The sequence below is a fragment of the Rhinatrema bivittatum genome, unplaced genomic scaffold, assembly GCF_901001135.1.
Source record: "Rhinatrema bivittatum unplaced genomic scaffold, aRhiBiv1.1, whole genome shotgun sequence".
Taxonomy (NCBI): Eukaryota; Metazoa; Chordata; class Amphibia; order Gymnophiona; family Rhinatrematidae; genus Rhinatrema; species Rhinatrema bivittatum.
Window position 1 is genome coordinate 42,857 of NW_021820750.1, and position 22,269 is coordinate 65,125.

General features: G+C 48.4%; 1 protein-coding gene across 1 annotated transcript in view; it reads left to right on the forward strand.

Annotated features, from left to right (window-relative positions):
* Nucleotides 1-2,576: 2,576 nt before the first annotated feature.
* LOC115082077 (synapsin-3-like) overlaps nucleotides 2,577-22,269 on the forward strand; it is a gene marked incomplete at its 5' end in the record, with an annotated part of 84,559 nt that continues 64,866 nt past the window's right edge. The window contains one exon of the mRNA XM_029586343.1: nucleotides 2,577-2,660. Within this exon, the coding sequence (XP_029442203.1) occupies nucleotides 2,577-2,660 (84 nt within the window). The remainder of the gene's footprint in view (nucleotides 2,661-22,269) is intronic.

Below are 22,269 nucleotides of genomic sequence, written 5' to 3' on the forward strand. Positions count from 1 at the left end.
TCTTTTAAAATCTGCTCCATGTGTCGAATTGGTTACAAATTGTGACCATCCCAAAGATTTCGCATGCTGTAGTTCTTGTTGTAGGCTAAAGTCTCCTACTATTATTGTTGAGTCTGGTGATGGAAATGTTCAGTTAGGGGTGAGCAGTCTTTTTGGAGTGTTCCAGGGGGGCAATAGCCCATTCCTATATTTAGTTTCGGAGATTGTAGTATTGCCACCTCATAAGGCAAGTTAATCTGAACTTTGTAGGGTGTGCGTTTGAGTTCTTTTTTTACTGATTATTCGTAGACCTCTACCTTTACGTTTAGGTCTGGGGTAGTGGAAGACATCATAATTGGGATGATCAGTTTGATTGTCTTTATCTTTCAGCCAGGTTTTGGCAATGCAGAAGATAGTTGGTTTTAGGGCTTCTAATAGATCATTTATCAGTGGGACTCTTTTTGCCAATGATTGTACATCCAATAGTAGGAGTGGAAACATAAGGCAGGATGGAACAGTGGTAGAGTTGTTCCTTATTGTGAGGGAGAATTGTCACGTATTCCATTTTTGGGTCTGTCTTCTAAGTTCACCATAGATGCCTTGTCCTAGTATAGGATTGATAACATTTATTTGCTCCATTGTTAGGATAGTTTCAGTTTAGAGGAGAGGTTAATGTGGTAAATGTACGGCAGGCTAGCTCTTCAGGGTCGCACAAAGGGTCGCACAAAGGGGCAAGCTCTTTTGCCGCACTCCTTTGTGTGAGCGCCTCTGGCGTGGCTGCTGGGACCTTCCCGCTCATCAGTGTTGGTGGGCAGGCAAAGGGGTGGTCAGTGGGCAGGAGCGGTCATCTGGCGCTGGCCCCTTCCTTCCCTCACTTGTGTGGGGGAGGGAGCGTCCCCTCCCGTGACCTCTGGCCGATGTCAGGGCTCTGGGAGCAGTGAGCTGGTAGCCCCCACTATCCGGCATGGCCACTGGGACCTTGTCTGTTTGTCGGTGTTGTTGGGCGGGCAAAAGGCCGGTCAGTGGGCGGGTTGCCTGACGCCGGCATCTTCCTTCTCTCACCTGTGTGGGGGAGGGAGCGTCCCCTCCCGTGACCTCTGGCCAATGTCAGGGGTCTGGGAGCAGTGAGCCGGCTTTCTTTGCCAACGACAGAGCCTTACGGAGCCAAAGTTTCAAATATCTCTGACCCACCGCAATGTCCAACAGCTGCTTAGTCTGAAAAAGAAGCTGTGTCTGCACTATCTGTCGAATGTAGACCATAACTTTCCTCCAAACCCAGCAACATATGAACATACCCAAGGCTGAGGCCGTAGTGCTCCTGGAGCCAAGTTACATTTAAGGCACATCTGAGAGGTAGCAATCTTCATTTCAGAAGCCCTCTTCTGTGACATGTAAAAATCTCATTAGAAATATATACATTGCAAGAAATGGAGCATATTCGTCTAGAACATTGCGCATACTGCTCATCTATAATCTTGCACTCAAGTTCATGCCTCCAGCTATGCGGAGCTGCCCCATACTCTCTTCAATTCTTATTCCTCACCAATTAAGGGTGCAGAAATATGCCAGAGAGGCATTCCCTCTTCTCAGGTGTGCACTCTTTCACACCCAGAGGTTGCATAGAATGTGGGGTTTAGGCCTTATCTGAGCTGCTCACATCCTCCCAGTGGTCATCAGCGGAGAACAAGGTAATTCAAGATGAGGTCTTCCTGGTGGTCTGTACAAAGATCCCTCTCGTTAAGCTCCCAGGCATCCTGCCTCAGTGTAGTCTGCCCTGCATTGACGTTCGTTCTCACACTCACCTGTAAGTTTCAGCACTGCTGTGGACTTTCTGGAAGTCGCTGAGTAAACTTTCCCAGTTACTGGCACAGGAGAGACGATGTTCTACTTACAGTAACAGAGCCTCCTTGGAGAAAATAGAGAGGGGGGGGGGGAGCGGGGAAAGGACCGCGAGAGAAAGAAAGAGATCCCCTCCACCAAGGAGAGAAAGACCGTAAGAGAGAAGGGAGCGGGGCATTGTATTATTTTACAATTTAACATTTTATGCTTCTTCATATGAAAGTACCCTTACTACTTCTACGATCACTTATCACTTCTGTACACAGCACTGTACAGATCCACAAAAGGGACGGTCCCCTCGCTGTAGAGCTTACAAGTGAGTCAAGGTACACAGAAAAGATTAGAGAGATCTAACCCGATTAATTAGGGACACAATTAGCCAGGAATGTTTTTACTTTCTAATACATACAAACAAGCATGGTAAAGGATATCTGTGAGGAGAAACCTTTACAAGCAATTGAAAAAAGACATTCTCAGAAAGTCCCTGACATTCCTTTTGTGTGTCTGTGCCTTCCTAGCCATCTGTTTCCATTGGCCACGACACAAAAGCTGCTATAAATTGACATTCTCTGCGTGCCTTTCTCTATTTCCATCAGGTTTTCTCTGAGCTGGTTTGCTGCAGTGGCCGAGACACGGGTGGTCTGTGGGCCCCCCCAGTTGAGGCTGTGGCACACCCAGTCACACAGCCCAGTGGCCGATGAGGCAATGCAGAAAGGCTGCTGCAGACTGCATCCCACATCACACCAAAAAGAAATTAGTCCGCGGTGCAGCAGGACCACCGCAGACCCCATCCTGTAGCCACCAAGAAGAGGTCTAGAAGAGAGGGGGATGCCCTGATACAGGTTGTGAGATTTAAAGCCTGTGTGTGCAAGAGAGTGAGAGCCTCTGTGCGTCTGTGTGAGAGAGAGCCTGTGTGTGTGTGTGTGCATGAAAGAGGAAGAACCTGTGTGTGTGTGTGTGTGTGTGTGTGTGTGTGCATGAAAGAGGAAGAACCTGTGTGTGTGTGCATGTGGATATGTAAGGCTCTGTCTGTGTTCTGCGAGTATAACAGGTGCAGTATTTCTGCTCCCCTTATTCTGCATTAGATAAAGCTCTGTCTGTGTTCTGCAAGTATAACAGCTGCAGTATTTCTGCTTCCCTTATTCTGTATTAGGTAAAGGTCTATCTGTGTTCTGCGTATGTGACTGAGGTGCAGTATTTCTGCTTCCCTTATTCTGTATTAGGTAAGGATCTGTCTCTGTTCTGCGAGTATAACTGGTGCAGTATTTCTGCTTCCCTTATTCTGTATTAGGTAAGGATCTGTCATTGTTCTGCATATGTGACTGAGCTGCAGTATTTCTGCTTTCCTTATTCTGTATTAGGTAAGGCTCTGTCTGTGTTCTGCGTATGTGACTGAGGTGCAGTATTTCTGCTTCCCTTATTCTGTATTAGGTAAGGCTCTGTCTGTGTTCTGTGAGTATAACAGGTGCAGTATTTCTGCTTCCCTTATTCTGCATTAGATAAAGCTCTGTCTGTGTTCTGCAAGTATAACAGGTGCAGTATTTCTGCTTCCCTTATTCTGTATTAGGTAAAGGTCTGTCTGTGTTCTGCGTATGTGACTGAGGTGCAGTATTTCTGCTTCCCTTATTCTGTATTAGGTAAGGATCTGTCTGTGTTCTGCGAGTATAACTGGTGCAGTATTTCTGCTTCCCTTATTCTGTATTAGGTAAGGCACTGTCTGTGTTCTGCGTATGTGACTGAGGTGCAGTTTTTCTGCTTCCCTTATTCTGTATTAGGTAAGGGTCTGTCTGTGTTCTGTGAGTATAACAGGTGCAGTATTTCTGCTTCCCTTATTCTGTATCAGGTAAGGATCTGTCTGTGTTCTGCGAGTATAACAGGTGCAGTATTTCTGCTTCCCTTATTCTGCATTAGGTAAGGGTCTGTCTGTGTTCTGCGTATGTGACTGAGGTGCAGTATTTCTGCTTCCCTTATTCTGTATTAGGTAAGGATCTGTCATTGTTCTGCATATGTGACTGAGGTGCAGTATTTCTGCTTCCCTTATTCTGTATCAGGTAAGGATCTGTCTGTGTTCTGCGAGTATAACTGGTGCAGTATTTCTGCTTCCCTTATTCTGTATTAGGTAAGGGTCTGTCTGTGTTCTGCGAGTATTACAGGTGCAGTATTTCTGCTTCCCTTATTCTGTATTAGGTAAGGGTCTGTCTGTGTTCTGCGTATGTGACTGAGGTGCAGTATTTCTGCTTCCCTTATTCTGTATTAGGTAAGGGTCTGTCTGTGTTCTGCGAGTGTAACAGGTGCAGTATTTCTGCTTCCCTTATTCTGTATTAGGTAAGGCTCTGTCTGTGTTCTGCGAGTATAACAGGTGCAGTATTTCTGCTTCCCTTATTCTGTATCAGGTAAGGCTCTGTCTGGTGTTCTGCGAGTATAACAGGTGCAGTATTTCTGCTTCCCTTATTCTGTATCAGGTAAGGCTCTGTCTGGTGTTCTGCGAGTATAACAGGTGCAGTATTTCTGCTTCCCTTATTCTGCATTAGGTAAGGCTCTGTCTTTGTTCTGCGAGTATAACAGGTGCAGTATTTCTGCTTCCCTTATTCTGCATTAGGTAAGGCTCTGTCTGTGTTCTGCGAGTATAACAGGTGCAGTATTTCTGCTTCCCTTATTCTGCATTAGGTAAGGCTCTGTCTGGTGTTCTGCGAGTATAACAGGTGCAGTATTTCTGCTTCCCTTATTCTGCATTAGGTAAGGCTCTGTCTGTGTTCTGCGAGTATAACAGGTGCAGTATTTCTGCTTCCCTTATTCTGTATCAGGTAAGGGTCTGTCTGTGTTCTGCGAGTATAACAGGTGCAGTATTTCTGCTTCCCTTATTCTGCATTAGGTAAGGCTCTGTCTGGTGTTCTGCGAGTATAACAGGTGCAGTATTTCTGCTTCCCTTATTCTGCATTAGGTAAGGCTCTGTCTGTGTTCTGCGAGTATAACAGGTGCAGTATTTCTGCTTCCCTTATTCTGTATCAGGTAAGGGTCTGTCTGGTGTTCTGCGAGTATAACAGGTGCAGTATTTCTGCTCCCCTTATTCTGTATTAGGTAAGGCTCTGTCTGTGTTCTGCGAGTATAACAGGTGCAGTATTTCTGCTCCCCTTATTCTGTATTAGGTAAGGCTCTGTCTGTGTTCTGCGAGTATAACAGGTGCAGTATTTCTGCTTCCCTTATTCTGTATTAGGTAAGGCTCTGTCTGTGTTCTGCGAGTATAACAGATGCAGTATTTCTGCTTCCCTTATTCTGTATTAGGTAAGGCTCTGTCTGTGTTCTGCGAGTATAACAGGTGCAGTATTTCTGCTTCCCTTATTCTGTATCAGGTAAGGCTCTGTCTGGTGTTCTGCGAGTATAACAGGTGCAGTATTTCTGCTTCCCTTATTCTGCATTAGGTAAGGCTCTGTCTGTGTTCTGCGAGTATAACAGGTGCAGTATTTCTGCTTCCCTTATTCTGTATCAGGTAAGGCTCTGTCTGGTGTTCTGCGAGTATAACAGGTGCAGTATTTCTGCTTCCCTTATTCTGTATCAGGTAAGGCTCTGTCTGGTGTTCTGCGAGTATAACAGGTGCAGTATTTCTGCTTCCCTTATTCTGTATTAGGTAAGGCTCTGTCTGGTGTTCTGCGAGTATAACAGGTGCAGTATTTCTGCTTCCCTTATTCTGCATTAGGTAAGGCTCTGTCTGGTGTTCTGCGAGTATAACAGGTGCAGTATTTCTGCTTCCCTTATTCTGTATTAGGTAAGGGTCTGTCTGTGTTCTGCGAGTATAACAGGTGTAGTATTTCTGCTTCCCTTATTCTGCATTAGGTAAGGGTCTGTCTGTGTTCTGCGTATGTGACGGAGGTGCAGTATTTCTGCTTCCCTTATTCTGCATTAGGTAAGGCTCTGTCTGTGTTCTGCGAGTATAACAGGTGCAGTATTTCTGCTTCCCTTATTCTGTATTAGGTAAGGCTCTGTCTGTGTTCTGCGAGTATAACAGGTGCAGTATTTCTGCTTCCCTTATTCTGTATTAGGTAAGGCTCTGTCTGTGTTCTGCGAGTATAACAGGTGCAGTATTTCTGCTTCCCTTATTCTGTATCAGGTAAGGCTCTGACTGTGTTCTGCGAGTATAACAGGTCAGTCAAAAGTTCACTCTTTCATGGACCCTGCTGCCGTGATCACCTGTTCTTAAGGGCCCACGTCTCTTAAGGGAACCTCACACCCTTTCCCCCAGCACGACATGAAAAGACGAGGCTCACGCCTATAAAATGCCATCCAGTAGCCTCTGAGTCGCACTGGAGCAACTGATCTCTAAAACCTTCGTTAATAATGGGGTCCTCCAACCCAGAGCCTCTCACACGGCTATCCAGCTCAGAAGGGGTGCGCCACATCTGGGGGTAAATGCGATGCTAAGCGAGAGTCTGAACGTCCTCAGCAGATGCAGGGGGAGGCGCTCTGGCCTTCAGACGTCTCTTTACTGGGAACATCAAGCCACAAACCTCCAGATGCGGCCAGATGGGGAATTAGGGTTGGTAAAGGCCTCGGTAGAGTTAATTGTTGTGGTCTCTGGCTTTCCGCCACCACCAGTGTCCCAGCTCCCAATCTGGGAGCTTGTGTGACACAAACAAGAGGCCCAGAATCCCCCCTTCCCCTCCCCCCCCCCATGCCCGAGCTCGTGCTCAGCCAGCCGGAGGCCTGCGAGCTCCGTCCGCTCCTGGGGGAAGAGCATGGGATAAGTGTCAGTAAACACTCGCAGCGCCCAGGAATGTGGGTTTGTGGGCAGCCGATAATGGCTCTTTTCTGTGTGTAAACTTGTGGGCTGCGATGCTGCAGGATGTCTCTCTGTGTTATTTGAGAACAAAGACCCACTTTGTGGCTGGAATTCTCCAGGGCTCTGTGGTGTGCGCTCTTTAAAGGTGCTTGGCAGTCTCTGTCTCAGGAGTGCCGGAGGAGGGAGACAGGCTTTTGATCGGATTAAGGAGGGCCTGGGCATTCTCTTTTTATAGCAGAGTTACTAGAGATAGAAACCGCCAAATATTTCACCCGACGGTTAAAACATTAAAGAAACAATCACGATTTCCCCTTTTCATTCTGCTATTTATTTAATTCCCGACAGTGCCTCTTACTGGGCTCTTAAGTAAACTGGGTCGCTGCTGCTGCTGCACTGCTCATCATCAGAGCCTGTGGAAGGTGTCAGGGTGCTACATGAACAGAAGATTTTACAACATAAATAACATTGCGTAGTCATAATAGAAAAACACATCTTTTATTCAATGTGCTAAAATATCAGGAAAAGGAAAACCTAGGAATAAGACAAACAAGGCAGCAATAACAGCAGGAAACAGGCAGGTGGTATTTTGAGCTCGGCTGCTGCTGCTGCTCCTGCCTGTCCGTGTTCCTGTTGCTGTCACATGCCGGCTGTGTCATGATGGATCCCAGAAACGTTTTTCCTCTGCTCTTCCTTTCCTGTCCAGCTCAGGCAAGGCGTACATCAGCCCCTCACATCTCTTTGGTTGTACTGTGCCAGCGCACAGACACTCACAGACACATAAACACACTCGTGCACTTACAACAGGCCCAAAAGCATACACTGGGACATCATGCACAACCAAACGCACACACAGACACACACACACACACACCAGCATGCAAACAGCACACACCACACACAGACACACACACACACCAGCATGCAAACAGCACACACCACACTCAGACACACACACACCAGCATGCAGTTAGCACACACTACAAACACACACACACCAGGATGCAGACAGCACACTACAAACACACACACACACACACACACCAGGATGCAGACAGCACACTACAAACACACACACACACACCAGCATGCAAACAGCACACACCACACACAGACACACACACACACCAGCATGGAGACACCACACACACACACACACACACAAGAGCATGCAGACAGCACACACCACACTCAGAAACACACACACCAGCATGCAGAGACACACAACACACACCAGCATGCAAACAGCACACACACAGACACACATACACCAGCATGCAGACAGCACATACCACACACACACAGACACACATACACCAGCATGCAGACAGCACACACTACACACACACACACACCAGCAGGCAGACAGCACACACTACACACACACCAGCATGCAAACAGCACACTACAAACACACACACACGCACACCAGCATGGAGACAGCACACACCACACACACACACACACCAGCATGCAGACAGCACACACCACACTCAGACACACACACACCAGCATGCAGACACACACACACAAACACCAGCATGCAAACAGCACACACCACACTCAGACACACACACATACACCAGCATGCAGACAGCACACACCACACACAGACACCAGCATGCAACAGCACATACCACACACAGACACACACATACACCAGCATGCACGCAGCACACACTACACACACACACACACCAGCATGCACACAGCACACACCACAAACACACACACACATACCAGCATGCAGACAGCATACATCATACACAGACACACACACATACACCAGCATGCAGACAGCACATACCACACACACACTCACACACCAGCATGCAGACAGCACACACCACACACACACACACACACACCAGCATGCAGACAGCATACACCAGAGACAGACACACACACATACACCAGCATGCAGACAGCATACCCACACACAGACACACACACACATATACCAGCATGCAGATAGCACATACCACACACAGACACACACACACACACATACACCAGCATGCAGACAGCACATACCACACACAGACACACCCTAGCATGCAGACAGCACACACTACAAACACACACACATCAGCATGCAGACTGCCACACTACAAACACACACACACACACACCAGCATGCAGACACCACAAACACACACACGTTTACCTGTATATTACAAAAGTAAAACAAAACACACAGCAAAACATTGTTTTATGAAATTACTTTTCAAATATTCTTATATCAACAAAATGTGAAAGAAATAGACTATGTGGACAATAAATTCCCCAAATAAATCTTTGCTATACTGAGCGTGCATTGCAACATAATCTATATACATCCTCAAGGAGCCCACAAACAAAACAGTGAGTTAAACAGACCAAGCAAAATATTATAAACAATACAAAAACACAAAGGCACCACAAAACATCATAAACTTCTGAAAGCAAGTGTTGAAAAATTGTCACATAATGTACATGTAAGTTAAAAACGAAGTAGGGTGGCAGCAGCTGAGCGTGAGTAGGGGACTCAGAGGATCGGATAAGTGAAGGCAGGCTCTAGGGGGCAGGTTATGTCTTTCCTGCACCCATGAAACATCAGAGGGGGGGAGAGCTGCGTGCAACCTACAGGCAGGTCCGGGTGAAGACAGGCTGAGGCTCTAAGCTATGACAAGGCCCCATAGCATTACCCAAAAATACCAAGCTGGAATTTATAATTTTCTTCTGTTTACAGGCCCCAAGCTCTAGTTTAGTTGCTTAAATCTGGCACGGGCTGCAGGCCAGAGGGAGGAGGAGGGTCTGTGCATCAGAGGGATCCCTGCTCTTAGCAGCAATTGCCCCCGGGGGAAATGCAGATTGGAGGCCTGTGCCTTTCACATGTGGTGCGGTTTAATACTGGGCTATTGTGTAATTCCTGGAGATAGAGGTCATCCTGCTTCTGGGGGGGTGTGTGGATGTTTTCTGAGTCACAGAGAAAGTGCAGGGAGCACGGCTGAGTCACTTACAGATAGGAAGGGTGTTTTCCATTTGTTTCAGAGACAGGGAACCTCTGTGACTTTGTAAAGATGCTTTAATTGGATCTTTCATTCCTTATCCCACCCCAGTTTCAGGGGTAGATTTGAAGCTCCCTCCCAAAAATGGTGGCTATAATAATTGAATTGGTCTAGAAGACATTCCTGAAATGTCCCCTTTCTCACTACCTAATTCAGAGGTCTTGAACAGACTCCTTCTCCCAGAATATCCTGACGGGAGTCCTAATTCTCCTTAATTCTCACTTCTCCTTTCCTCTGGCAGACAAATTCCCTGGGCTATGGAAATCCCATCTTCAGTATCTAAAACAGAAGGATGAAAACTTCCTGCAGGACAAAGTCAAAAACAGGAAATAGTTCCTAAAATAATGGGAAGAAGGAGTCCTTTCTACTTTTCTAAGACAGAGCTCAAACAGTAAGGCCCAAAGGGATTCTCCCCCAAAAATTAGAGCAGGAACTAAAAGTCCACATCCTAGGTTTATACAGACGCACCCACATGGGGGCGCTATAACCCAGCAGGGATACCTCCTCTCATCCTGCACAGATGCAATACTCCTGTTAGCAGAGGCCACATGGGGGCGCTATAACCCAGCAGGGATACCTCCTCTCATCCTGCACAGATGCAATACTCCTGTTAGCAGAGGCCACATGGGGGCGCTATAACCCAGCAGGGATACCTCCTCTCATCCTGCACAGATGCAATACTCCTGTTAGCAGAGGCCACATGGGGGCGCTATAACCCAGCAGGGATACCTCCTCTCATCCTGCACAGATGCAATACTCCTGTTAGCAGAGGCCACATGGGGGCGCTATAACCAAGCAGGGATACCTCCTCTCATCCTGCACAGATGCAATACTCCTGTTAGCAGAGGCCACATGGGGGCGCTGTAACCCAGCAGGGATACCTCCTCTCATCCTGCACACATGCAATACTCCTGTTAGCAGAGGCCACATGGGGGCGCTATAACCCAGCAGGGATGCTCCTCTCATTCTGCACAGATGCAATACTCCTGTTAGCAGAGGCCACATGGGGGCGCTATAACCCAGCAGGGATACCTCCTCTCATCCTGCACAGATGCAATACTCCTGTTAGCAGAGGCCACATGGGGGCGCTATAACCCAGCAGGGATACCTCCTCTCATCCTGCACAGATGCAATACTCCTGTTAGGAGAGGCCACATGGGGGCGCTATAACCCAGCAGGGATACCTCCTCTCATCCTGCACAGATGCAATACTCCTGTTAGCAGAGGCCACATGGGGGCGCTGTAACCAAGCAGGGATACCTCCTCTCATCCTGCACAGATGCAATACTCCTGTTAGCAGAGGCCACATGGGGGCGCTGTAAACCCAGCAGGGATACCTCCTCTCATCCTGCACAGATGCAATACTCCTGTTAGCAGAGGCCACATGGGGGCGCTATAACCCAGCAGGGATACCTCCTCTCATCCTGCACAGATGCAATACTCCTGTTAGCAGAGGCCACATGGGGGCGCTATAACCCAGCAGGGATACCTCCTCTCATCCTGCACAGATGCAATACTCCTGTTAGCAGAGGCCACATGGGGGCGCTATAACCCAGCAGGGATACCTCCTCTCATCCTGCACAGATGCAATACTCCTGTTAGCAGAGGCCACATGGGGGCGCTATAACCAAGCAGGGATACCTCCTCTCATCCTGCACAGATGCAATACTCCTGTTAGCAGAGGCCACATGGGGGCGCTGTAACCCAGCAGGGATACCTCCTCTCATCCTGCACAGATGCAATACTCCTGTTAGCAGAGGCCACATGGGGGCGCTATAACCCAGCAGGGATACCTCCTCTCATCCTGTACAGATGCAATACTCCTGTTAGCAGAGCCCACAAGGGGGCGCTATAACCCAGCAGGGATGCTCCTCTCATCCTGCACAGATGCAATACTCCTGTTAGCAGAGCCCACATGGGGTTCGGGGAGCCCTGGTTTAAAGCAGACGTCCAGCCTCTCTCTGCCTCCTTACAGCAGATTTACCTGGATATAACCAGGTTTAAGCTGGATAAATCTTGCTCATTCAAGGTTTCTTGGACAGGTCAATCCAGTCCTGCTTTTACTCCCCTGCATGCAGGGACTTATAGTTTTGTTTTGCTTAGGGACTGCAATAGGGAAAGCAGAATAAATCCCTGTGTGCAGTGGGGTAAAACCAAGACCGGATCAACCTGTCCTGAAAATCTGGAGCCAGTTGGCAACCCTAAGAGGGACACTCATCCCCTTCCCTTTCCCCACCGAAAATAAAATAAAAATCCAAGGAGCAATAAGGATGCATTTAGCTGTCTGCTGCATTGTTCCCTGTGCAAAGGTTCCCTGCTGTGGCCCTGGGTAATCTTGTGCGGTTTGACCTGCGTAACCCAGAAACATTCAACCAAGAGAGCAAGCTGTGCTCCCTTTCAGTTTGGCTTAATTTGAGGGGGCCTGCAAGGGTAGAGGCTTCTGCGCTGATGGAAGGGCGTTAATGTATCCTTCTTACCGCGGTTAAATCCTCTCGTGTTTTCATGAGGCACCGTGCCGGATAGTAAAAAGCCTCACTTAGGTTAAGATGTACAAACCCATTTCTGGGAGAACTGGCAATGCACCTTCATTATTTACAGATGAGAGAAAATGTGATTGGATGCTGAGTAGCTGGAGGGGCGGAGCTAGGTCCCTTTAAAGCCAGACTCCAGAGGGGTGGTGCCAGTGTGGAGAGAGCCTCTGAGACCACCTGTCTGTGGCCAGGAGGGTGAAGAGCTGCTCTTTCTTCAAACTCTACGGCTATCATTGGAGATACCATTTATTGTTTTATTCCTGGTGTGGCCTGGGCGCTCTCGGGGGCCTGGCTTGGGCTGCAGCGTTCTTTTCAATGGGGGGAAAGCATGTTTCAAGGGCATGTTTGTGGGAGGCACTGGGATCTCATTCTGCTCGGCAGAAAGAAGTCCACACCAAGCCTTCAGGTTCCCAACAGCTTTCCTTACATCCAAAACTCAAGGAAAGGAGCGCAAAGTTCAAACAAAACCATGGTCTTTACAAGCTATCCAAAAAGCAATGGGCAGGAAATCTACCATACAAGTCACTTCTAACAGATAGTCCAGAGTGAGCAGGAATTACAGGGGTTCCCCGCGTCGGTCCTGGGGGGCTGAGCTGACTCAGAGTAAGTGGGTGGCAGGCTTCTGCTTGCACTGAGCACTAGCCCACCATTTTCCAACCCAAGGGGTCAAACCAATAGAGTTCCCTGGAGATCCGTGCGGTGCTCATGGATCCAAGATGCGGCCACTGCTGGAAGATCTGAAAAGCATGCAAAGATCCCACAATCTGTCAGCTTGCAGGTAAGACGCCACAGATGGTGTAGATGAGTGTTAGGTTCTGTGAGGTTTTCTGCTAGGAGTTAGCTACCCGATGTACTCCGTAGGCGGAGTTATCAATCTGTTAGTGATTCGATGCCTAGTGGGCGGAGCAATCAGATAGTAGTTAGCAATCTGTTCAGATTCTGTTATGCTTGACTCCTAAAGAAGGAGGAGCTGGCAATCTGTAGTTGATCTGATGCTAGGAGTAGCAATCTGTGATGAATCTGATATAGTTGTGGGTGGATCCCTGGGCCGGTGACAGATAACAGAGCCCCCGGGAGGATGCCCCGAGAGGGACCACCGGCTAGGCTGGAGTATGGAGACAGACACACATTAGTTCTTTTATTAAAAGTTTATGAAACCACCAGAGGTGGCAGTAGTGAGCTGGAAGTGCCCGGCAGGGCTGTAGTCCCTCAGGTACTGGAACAGCGATCCCAGGATGGCTGAGCTGTTGAGAAACTGTAGAAAGTGAGTAGGCAGAGTAGGCAGAGTTCATGAACAGAACTAGACGACAAAACTCACGTAAGGTCTCGAGGAAGCTCAGGAGCTGGAAAGGTTTAGGCCCTCGAGGAGCGAGTACCGGTTCCTATCTGTAATCTGAAAGTAAAGAAATAGAGCGAGGACCCCGAGGAGCGGGTACCCCTGGTAAGTCCGAGGAGGCAGAGTAGCTTGGAGGAAACGTAGCCGAATCCGTATCCGAATCCTCTCCTTACTATCTCAGTTAGATAGTGAAATACAGACCTTTAAATATTGGAAGTGGATGACGTCATCTCAGGGGACGCCCCTGAGGTTCGCGCCCTTGCTGGTACTTCAGTCAGAGGCGCGCGCCCTAGGTCATCAGGCAAACGTGGCGGATCTGCAGCGTCGAGCCGGTCCGGGGTTGCCGGGAAAAGACGGCATGGAGCCGTCCATCAGACCCGGAGGGAGTTGCCACAGAGGTAAAGAGGGCGGAGTGAGGGCGTCGAGCTGCGACAGGCGCAACAATGAGACAGCAAGGGAGCCTGAGTTATAGGAAAAGCTCTGGGGATCACTCTCAGAGGTCCTGCAGGCACTCCTTCCACCTCTCCAAGCTTGAGGCAAAAGTCAGGACTCCTCTAGAGGGCCCGATAGGCTCAGCCATGGAACTAGTGCAGTGCCATCTGGGATTTAGAGGGGGGCTTCACACCTATCCCAAATGATTTTGGAAATACTTTTCTTGGCTTTAGCAGCATCTGCCAGTCCCACCCCTGCCCAGGGTAGCAGAGCTGGAGAGCCTTCTCTTCGGAGATGCACATCCAGCATTGCTGGTGGGCCGGTGGCGGCCGCCACTGAAGCAGCAGGCCACTTCCCTGGGCTTAAGCTGGACCCCCTGTGCCGCACTGCGCAGCTTATGCAGCCCGACTGTCACCTGCTACAGACTCTTCCTGTGCCAAGGTTCAGCCTGCTGTGCAGTCCTCCCTCCACCAGGGGTCCTCAGCAAACCTTGCTGCTCACTCCTCTCTGATCAGACTCCGCCCAAGCCTCAGCCCTACTTAAGCCAGCCTGTCCAGTACCTCAGTGCCACTTCACTGAGTCACCTTGGCTCTGTGACCTGGCCACGGCTTCCTTGCTATCCCTGCTTAGCCTCGTGGCCTCCTACCTAGCTGCCTCCAGGCTCTCCGTGTTTTCGGTTCTGTCTTTTCCTTGCCCTGTTGCTCTTCCTTGTTTCCTGTTTGTCCTGTCCTTGTTCTGCCCCTGCCCTTGTCTGCTCCTCGTCCTGCCCAGTATAGTTCGTTCCCTGTCTGTTTCCCTGGCCTTACCCTTGTCCGTGGTCCAGGCTCCAGCCTGTGCTCTGTCCACAGTCCTGCACTGCCAGTGCCAGCCAGCACCTGGATCCGGCTCTCAGCCGCTGCCTGCGTCCAGTTCCCAGTCTAGCCAGGTCCTACCGACCTCCACCGGCTGGGGGCTGGCCAGGCAGATGTGCACCAGCTCAGCAACGAGGTCCTGCACCTCTCCTGCGGGGGTGGGAGCACGACACTGACCACAGGCTCACTCCAGTCCTGCAAACACCTTCATAGACTTGATTTCTTATCGGCACAGCTGTCTCCTCCTCCTCCTCGGTTGCTGTCAGATGAGCCGACCACCCGGGGCTTTTCTCCTTTTTCTTTCCTCTCTCCCTCCCCCAGTTTAGCCGAAATATTACAGCATTTGATTTTGGCCCAAGACCTAAGGCCCTCTCCAGAAAGCGTGGATCCTGAACCTGGCCACTAGCCCCTGAGCGATGGCAGACTCTAGTCCTAGTGCACCATCTCCACCCCAGCGGGTGATTAATGGTGGTTTAAGAGGTCAAGAGAAAGCCTTTCTACTCCTTCCAGGCCCCGGCCCTGTCTTCTCCTCCCTCCCATGCTGATTCCCAGTCTCTCGTTTTCTCTTAGTCTTTTATGCTAATTTTCTGCTCTCTTCCTGCTCTCTCTCCTGCCCTGCCGCGCCTTTCAGTCCATCGGGCTCGCGTGGTGTTTTCCAAGGAGCAGGAAGTGGTGCGCCACGGCGCCTTCGTGGCACTGGAGAGGAGGTGAAGCGTTCCGGCTGCACTGGGCCAGGCGGCGGAAGGATACCGAGGGCCTTTCCGCTTTAACCCCAGACCCTCGCCGGCGCTGGTTGCACTTGCATGGGGGCAGCCCCTCCAGAAAGGGGCATTTCTTCGGTCCGCGCTCCTCTACTCCAATCCTATTTTGCTCTCTCTAATGGAAAACCAAATATTTTCAAGCCCCACGCCCTGTGTATAAACTTCACCAAAAATGCACCTCGGCAACCTGCATAAACCCCACAACCGCACCCTCCTTCGTGGCTCTTGCCTGTTTCTTTTTCTCTTTGGGTCAGAGATCGCGCGCACGCTTTCCTGGTACAGCACCGCGTTCGGCTCGTCCGTGCAGATTCTCGTGAGAGGTAGGAAAGCGGCAGCGACCTCAGGACCCTCTGATAGCCCCCTAGATAGCCTTGGAAACAGGCATGGCTACAGGACACCATAATCTCAGGGGGTGGGCAACTGGTTTCCAGGATACCCACGCTGAATATTCATGAGAAGCATTTGCATATTCATTGCGACTCTCATCCTGGATACCCGACCGGCTTGTGGCATTCAAGGACTGGCGTTGCCTACCCCTGCCAGATCTCATCGTTAGGAATCAATAAATGAAGCATTTATTGATTTTCATCCTTTCGGAGGAGGAAATGAGCAATACTGAGAAGCTTAGAATAAACTCCATGGCGGTTTCTACCCTCGGGATTTGCCCCAGTAAAGAAAGGAGACCCCCGACAGTAGCTTTGCAGAGAGCTCTGTGTCTGGGCCTAGTTTTGTGTAATCAGGATAGGCGCATGGTTCCGTTCTCTGTCCTTCCCCTGTCCCCAGGGCTGCCCCCGCATTGTGTGGATGAAAGGAAGCCCATGTGCCCACGTGAAGGCCAGACAAGGATCAAAGGGCTCATTTCCACGGCTGAAACATGTGCCCGCCTCATGGGCTCATTTGCTCAAGCCACTTTCCTCCTTTTCCCACGGTTTTTAAGAGCTGCTGCTGCTGCTTGGATTTCATTAGGTGCCTTTTCCAAATCGGAGCTCGAGGCGAATTGCAGTCCAGGTACTGTGCTTATGTGCACATAGACAGAAGATGCCAGGGCTGACTGCCGGCCTCCCTGGGTCCTCAGCCCAGCGGTTCCCTCGTGCGGCTCCCCGGGCCGTGGCGAGCGCTGAGCGTGCAGTGACGCAGTGTGACCGGGCAAAGAGCTGCGCGGCGAGCCGACACTGCTGCTCGTGGTAAAGCGAGGTATCGCCGAGGCAGTACTAAAACAGCCCTTTCAGAGGATGTCTCGCAGGAAAACGTGAGCCTGTCCAGTAAGATGGGAGGGAGCGTGGAAGACAGACTGTGTAATGTATTCCTCTCGGGCAGGGCACCAGTAAAGGGAGAGCCCCTGCTGGAAAGACTGGAGAATAACAAATATGGTGCTTTTTTTTTTTTTTACTTTTCTGGAGAAATTGAAGTCACGGACAAGCTTTGATCCTCCTTGAGTAAAAGGAGATGTTTTTATTAGGCTTCGATGGTAGGGGTTTCATAGCCCAGTGTAGTGCTCAGTGTGCTGCGGCAGTCAAATAAGCAATAGAATGTTGGGGATTATTAGGAAGGGAATGGTGAATAAAACGGAAAATGTCATAATGCCTCTATATCGCTCCATGCTGAGACCCCACCTTGAATACTGTGTACAATTCTGGTCACCGCATCTCAAAAAAGATATAATTGTGATGGAGAAGGTACAGAGAAGGGCAACCAAAATGATAAGGGGAATGGAACAACTCCCCTATGAGGAAAGACTAAAGAGGTTAGGACTTTTCAGCTTAAGAACATAAGAAATTGCCATGCTGGGTCAGACCAAGGGTCCATCAAGCCCAGCATCCTGTTTCCAACAAAGGCCAAACCAGGCCACAAGAACCTGGCAATTACCCAAACACCTAGAAGATCCCATGCTACTGATGCAATTAATAGCAGTGACTATTCCCTAAGTAAACTTGATTAATAGCAGTTAATTGACTTCTCTTCCAAGAACTTATCCAAACCCTTTTTGAACCCAGCTACACTAACTGCACTAACCACATCCTCTGGCAACAAATTCCAGAGATTTATTGTGCGTTGAGTGAAAAAGAATTTTCTCCGATTAGTCTTAAATGTGCTACTTGCTAACTTCATGGAGTGCCCCCTAGTCCTTCTAGCCTGTGAGGGAGTCAGTTGGACCTTTAGATGATCGAGGGGTTAAAGGGGCACTTAGAGAAGATAAGGCCATCGCGGAAAGATTAAATGATTTCTTTGCTTCGGTGTTTACTGAAGAGGATGTTGGGGAGGTACCCGTAATGGAGAAGGTTTTCATGGGTAATGATTCAGATGGACTGAATCAAATCACGGTGAACCTAGAAGATGTGGTAGGCCTGAAGACTGGAGGATAGCAAATGTAACCCCAATATTTAAAAAGGGCTCCAGGGGCGATCCGGGAAACTACAGACCGGTTAGCCTGACTTCAGTGCCAGGAAAAATAGTGGAAAGTGTTCTAAACATCAAAATCACAGAACATATAGAAAGACATGGTTTAATGGAACAAAGTCAGCATGGCTTTACCCAGGGCAAGTCTTGCCTCACAAATCTGCTTCACTTTTTTGAAGGAGTTAATAAACATGTGGATAAAGGTGAACCGGTAGATATAGTATACTTGGATTTTCAGAAGGCGTTTGACAAAGTTCCTCATGAGAGGCTTCTAGGAAAAGTAAAAAGTCATGGGATAGGTGGCGATGTCCTTTCGTGGATTGCAAACTGGCTAAAAGACAGGAAACAGAGAGTAGGATTAAATGGGCAATTTTCTCAGTGGAAGGGAGTGGACAGTGGAGTGCCTCAGGGATCTGTATTGGGACCCTTACTGTTCAATATATTTATAAATGATCTGGAAAGAAATACGACGAGTGAGATAATCAAATTTGCAGATGACACAAAATTGTGCAGAGTAGTTAAATCACAAGCAGATTGTGATAAATTGCAGGAAGACCTTGTGAGACTGGAAAATTGGGCATCCAAATGGCAGATGAAATTTAATGTGGAAAAGTGCAAGGTGATGCATATAGGGAAAAATAACCCATGCTATAATTACACGATGTTGGGTTCCATATTAGGTGCTACAACCCAAGAAAGAGATCTAGGTGTCATAGTGGATAACACATTGAAATCGTCGGTTCAGTGTGCTGCGGCAGTCAAAAAAGCAAACAGAATGTTGGGAATTATTAGAAAAGGAATGATGAATAAAACGGAAAATGTCATAATGCCTCTGTATCGCTCCATGGTGAGACCGCACCTTGAATACTGTGTACAATTCTGGTCGCCGCATCTCAAAAAAGATATAATTGCGATGGAGAAGGTACAGAGAAGGGCTACCAAAATGATAAGGGGAATGGAACAACTCCCCTATGAGGAAAGACTAAAGAGATTAGGACTTTTCAGCTTGGAGAAGAGACGACTGAGGGGGGATATGATAGAGGTGTTTAAAATCATGAGAGGTCTAGAACGGGTAGATGTGAATCGGTTATTTACTCTTTCAGATAGTAGAAGGACTAGGGGACACTCCATGAAGTTAGCATGGGGCACATTTAAAACTAATCGGAGAAAGTTCTTTTTTACTCAACGCACAATTAAACTCTGGAATTTGTTGCCAGAGAATGTGGTTCGTGCAGGTAGTATAGCTGTGTTTAAAAAAGGATTGGATAAGTTCTTGGAGGAGAAGTCCATTACCTGCTATTAGGTTCACTTAGAGAATAGCCACTGCCATTAGCAATGGTTACATGGAATAGACTTAGTTTTTGGGTACTTGCCAGGTTCTTATGGCCTGGATTGGCCACTGTTGGAAACAGGATGCTGGGCTTGATGGACCCTTGGTCTGACCCAGTATGGCATTTTCTTATGTTCTTATGTTCTTAACCGAGTCACATCTACCCGTTCTAGACCTCTCATGATTTTAAACACCTCTATCATATCCCCTCTCAGCCGTCTCTTCTCCAAGCTGAACAGCCCTAACCTCTTCAGCCTTTCCTCATAGGGGAGCTGTTCCATTCCCTTTATCATTTTGGTTGCCCTTCTCTGTACCTTCTCCATTGCAACTATATCTTTTTTGAGATACGGCGACCAGAATTGTACACAGTATTCAAGGTGTGGTCTCACCATGGAGCGATACAGAGGCATTATGACATTTTCCGTTTTATTCACCATTCCCTTCCTAATAATTCCTAACATTTTATTTGCTTTTTTGACTGCTGCAGCACACTGAGCTGACGATTTCAATGTGTTATCCACTATGATGCCTAGATCTCTTTCTTGGAGAAGAGACGGCTGAGGGGGGATATGATAGAGGTGTTTAAGATCATGAGAGGTCTAGAACGGGTAGATGTGACTCGGTTATTTACTCTTTCGGATAATAGAAAGACTAGGGGGCACTCCATGAAGTTCTCTGTCAGGCTCTTTGCTCATTTCCAAGGAAAGTCTGTTTGGATGCTGCAGGGTCAGGGAATCGCGGGCTCTGCTAGCATCGAGGAGGCGTGGGCTGCTGGTGGTTAGCAGATGATAGAAAAGTAGTCTGCATTGTGGATTTTCTCCCACTTGCCGCCTCCCTGTTTTCCTGTAAGAGTCCCACCGATGATTAAGACTTCTTAAAGCAACAGCCGCACCACCTGTTGACAACGGTCTGGACTGTGTCCAGAGGGGCTGCTTATGAGCTCTCTCTGTGGTTCTGGAGTGCTCACCTGAGACTTAGAAACCACCTGCAGCCGCTCCCTGGACTAAGACAGGATGAGTGTCTGCTTCTCCCTCCTGTCTGTATTTGGAGCAGGTCCTGAGAGCGCCCAGGAGTGGGTGCAGCTTCTCCAGCAGTTGCTGAAGAAGAGGACCCTGAGAGGGAGGGGCGTGCAGTACTGCAGGGGGACCGTGCAAGGTCACCAGCAGCCTCTTTGGGTTGACCTGGATGCCGAGATGGCCACACTTCTGCAGAACTGGATTTGAATGCTGAACATTCCTGCTTCTTCCATACTGACCCTCCTGAATTGCTCACAGTTTTTTCCATACAGCTAAGCACCCTTGATGCCTCGTGAGAGCAGCGACAGCAGGGTGCAGAGCGGTGGCACCAGCTGCGCCCTGTGCCGGAGATGGGCAGGAACTGCATCAGCCTGTACCCATTCTGCAAGCCAGCCAAAGCGGCCTGTACTAGCAGGGGGCCTGATTATTTTAGTAGAAACAGACTGGGGAATGGCCATAACCTCCTTCATGTCCCCAAACGAATTCAAGGCAAAGACATCCCCGAGCAGCCCCAGTAAGGTTTGGGGATACCCGGGGATAACTGGATGCGTCTCTCCTCAGGCACATTTCCCCTTCTTTATCATTCCTGTGCTGCGTTTAACATAAAGAAATGTAGAATTAACACAGCAGTTAGCTGGGACGTTTTTTTTGCTTGTGGCCACAGCCCAGCCTTTGAATCTTTTGTCTGCAGTCACTTCCTGTCTGCTCTTCCCACCAGGCTGAGATTTATCAGGTGGGTGCCAGACAGCAGCTGCTCTGCAGAGCTTAACCAAGCCCAGAGCAGCTCTTCCAAAATGTCAGCATGCACCTTCCTGAATTCATGACGCATAAACCAGACAAGAAGCCCATCGGTGCACTTCAGGAAGCACTGGCATGCACCGTCTCTGCACACGTTTGGTCGAGTTTGCTGAAGGCTTCCTGTAACTTTCTGCCGTTCTGCTAAACATAGAAACATAGAAATGACGGCAGAAGAAGACCAGTCGGTCCATCCAGTCTGCCCAGCAAGCCTTACACTTATTTTTCTCATACTTATCTGTTTCTCTTGGCTCTTAGTAACCTTATGTTCTAATTCCCTTTCACCCCCACTATTAATGTAGAGAGCAGTGATGGAGCTGCTTCCAAGTGAAATATTAAGTTTGATTAGTTGGGTAAGCGGCAGCATAGCTCTCTGCCATGAAGCAGAGGGCAATGCTGGATATGTGTGAAGTATTAGTTTTTCTTCTCCCCTGTCGTTGAAGCAGGGAGCTATGCTGGATATGCATTGAAAGTGAAGCATGCCTTGAAAGTCACATTAACTATCATCAAATATTGAAAAGCCTAATAATTGGTAATACCTATAGCCCATGAACCCATCCCTGTTTTTTTCTTTTTTTTTTTTTAATTGGGAGATGGCAGCCCTTCATCCTTCTGCTCCGTGAAGGTGGACACCTACCACCGGCCACTGGCATCCCGCTCCGTGAATGCCTCTGTGGCTACTGCCGCTCCTCTGCCAACACTCTTAGATTTAACAGAAACCTATTTAGGAAAGTAATAGAGGAGGTTCTACTTGTCTAATTATCACAGTGTGGAAGAGCTGGTCCAGGAGCTGCAGGGCAGTCGTGTTCCAGATTCAGGAGTTTGATTTTAGGATAAAAGGCAAACGGTGCTGGTATCCTGCTTACCCTCCCCTACAGGGTCCTCAGCACTCTGCTCTTTTCTTCAGCAGCCGTCAACCATCATTTATTTATTTATTTATTTATTTATTATTTATTTTTAATTTTTATATACCGACATTCTTACATCCGATGTAAATCATACCGGTTTACATTAAACAGAATAGCAGGAAATAAATTTCCATAGTCTAATACAATGAACATTTCTAATTAAAATTGTTAACAAGCAAAAAGAAAAGGTAAAGAATTGGAATAAAGGTTAAATTACAGAAAAATAAAAAATTTTTTTAGAAGCACAAGGGGTGCACAAAGGGGAGAGCCTGA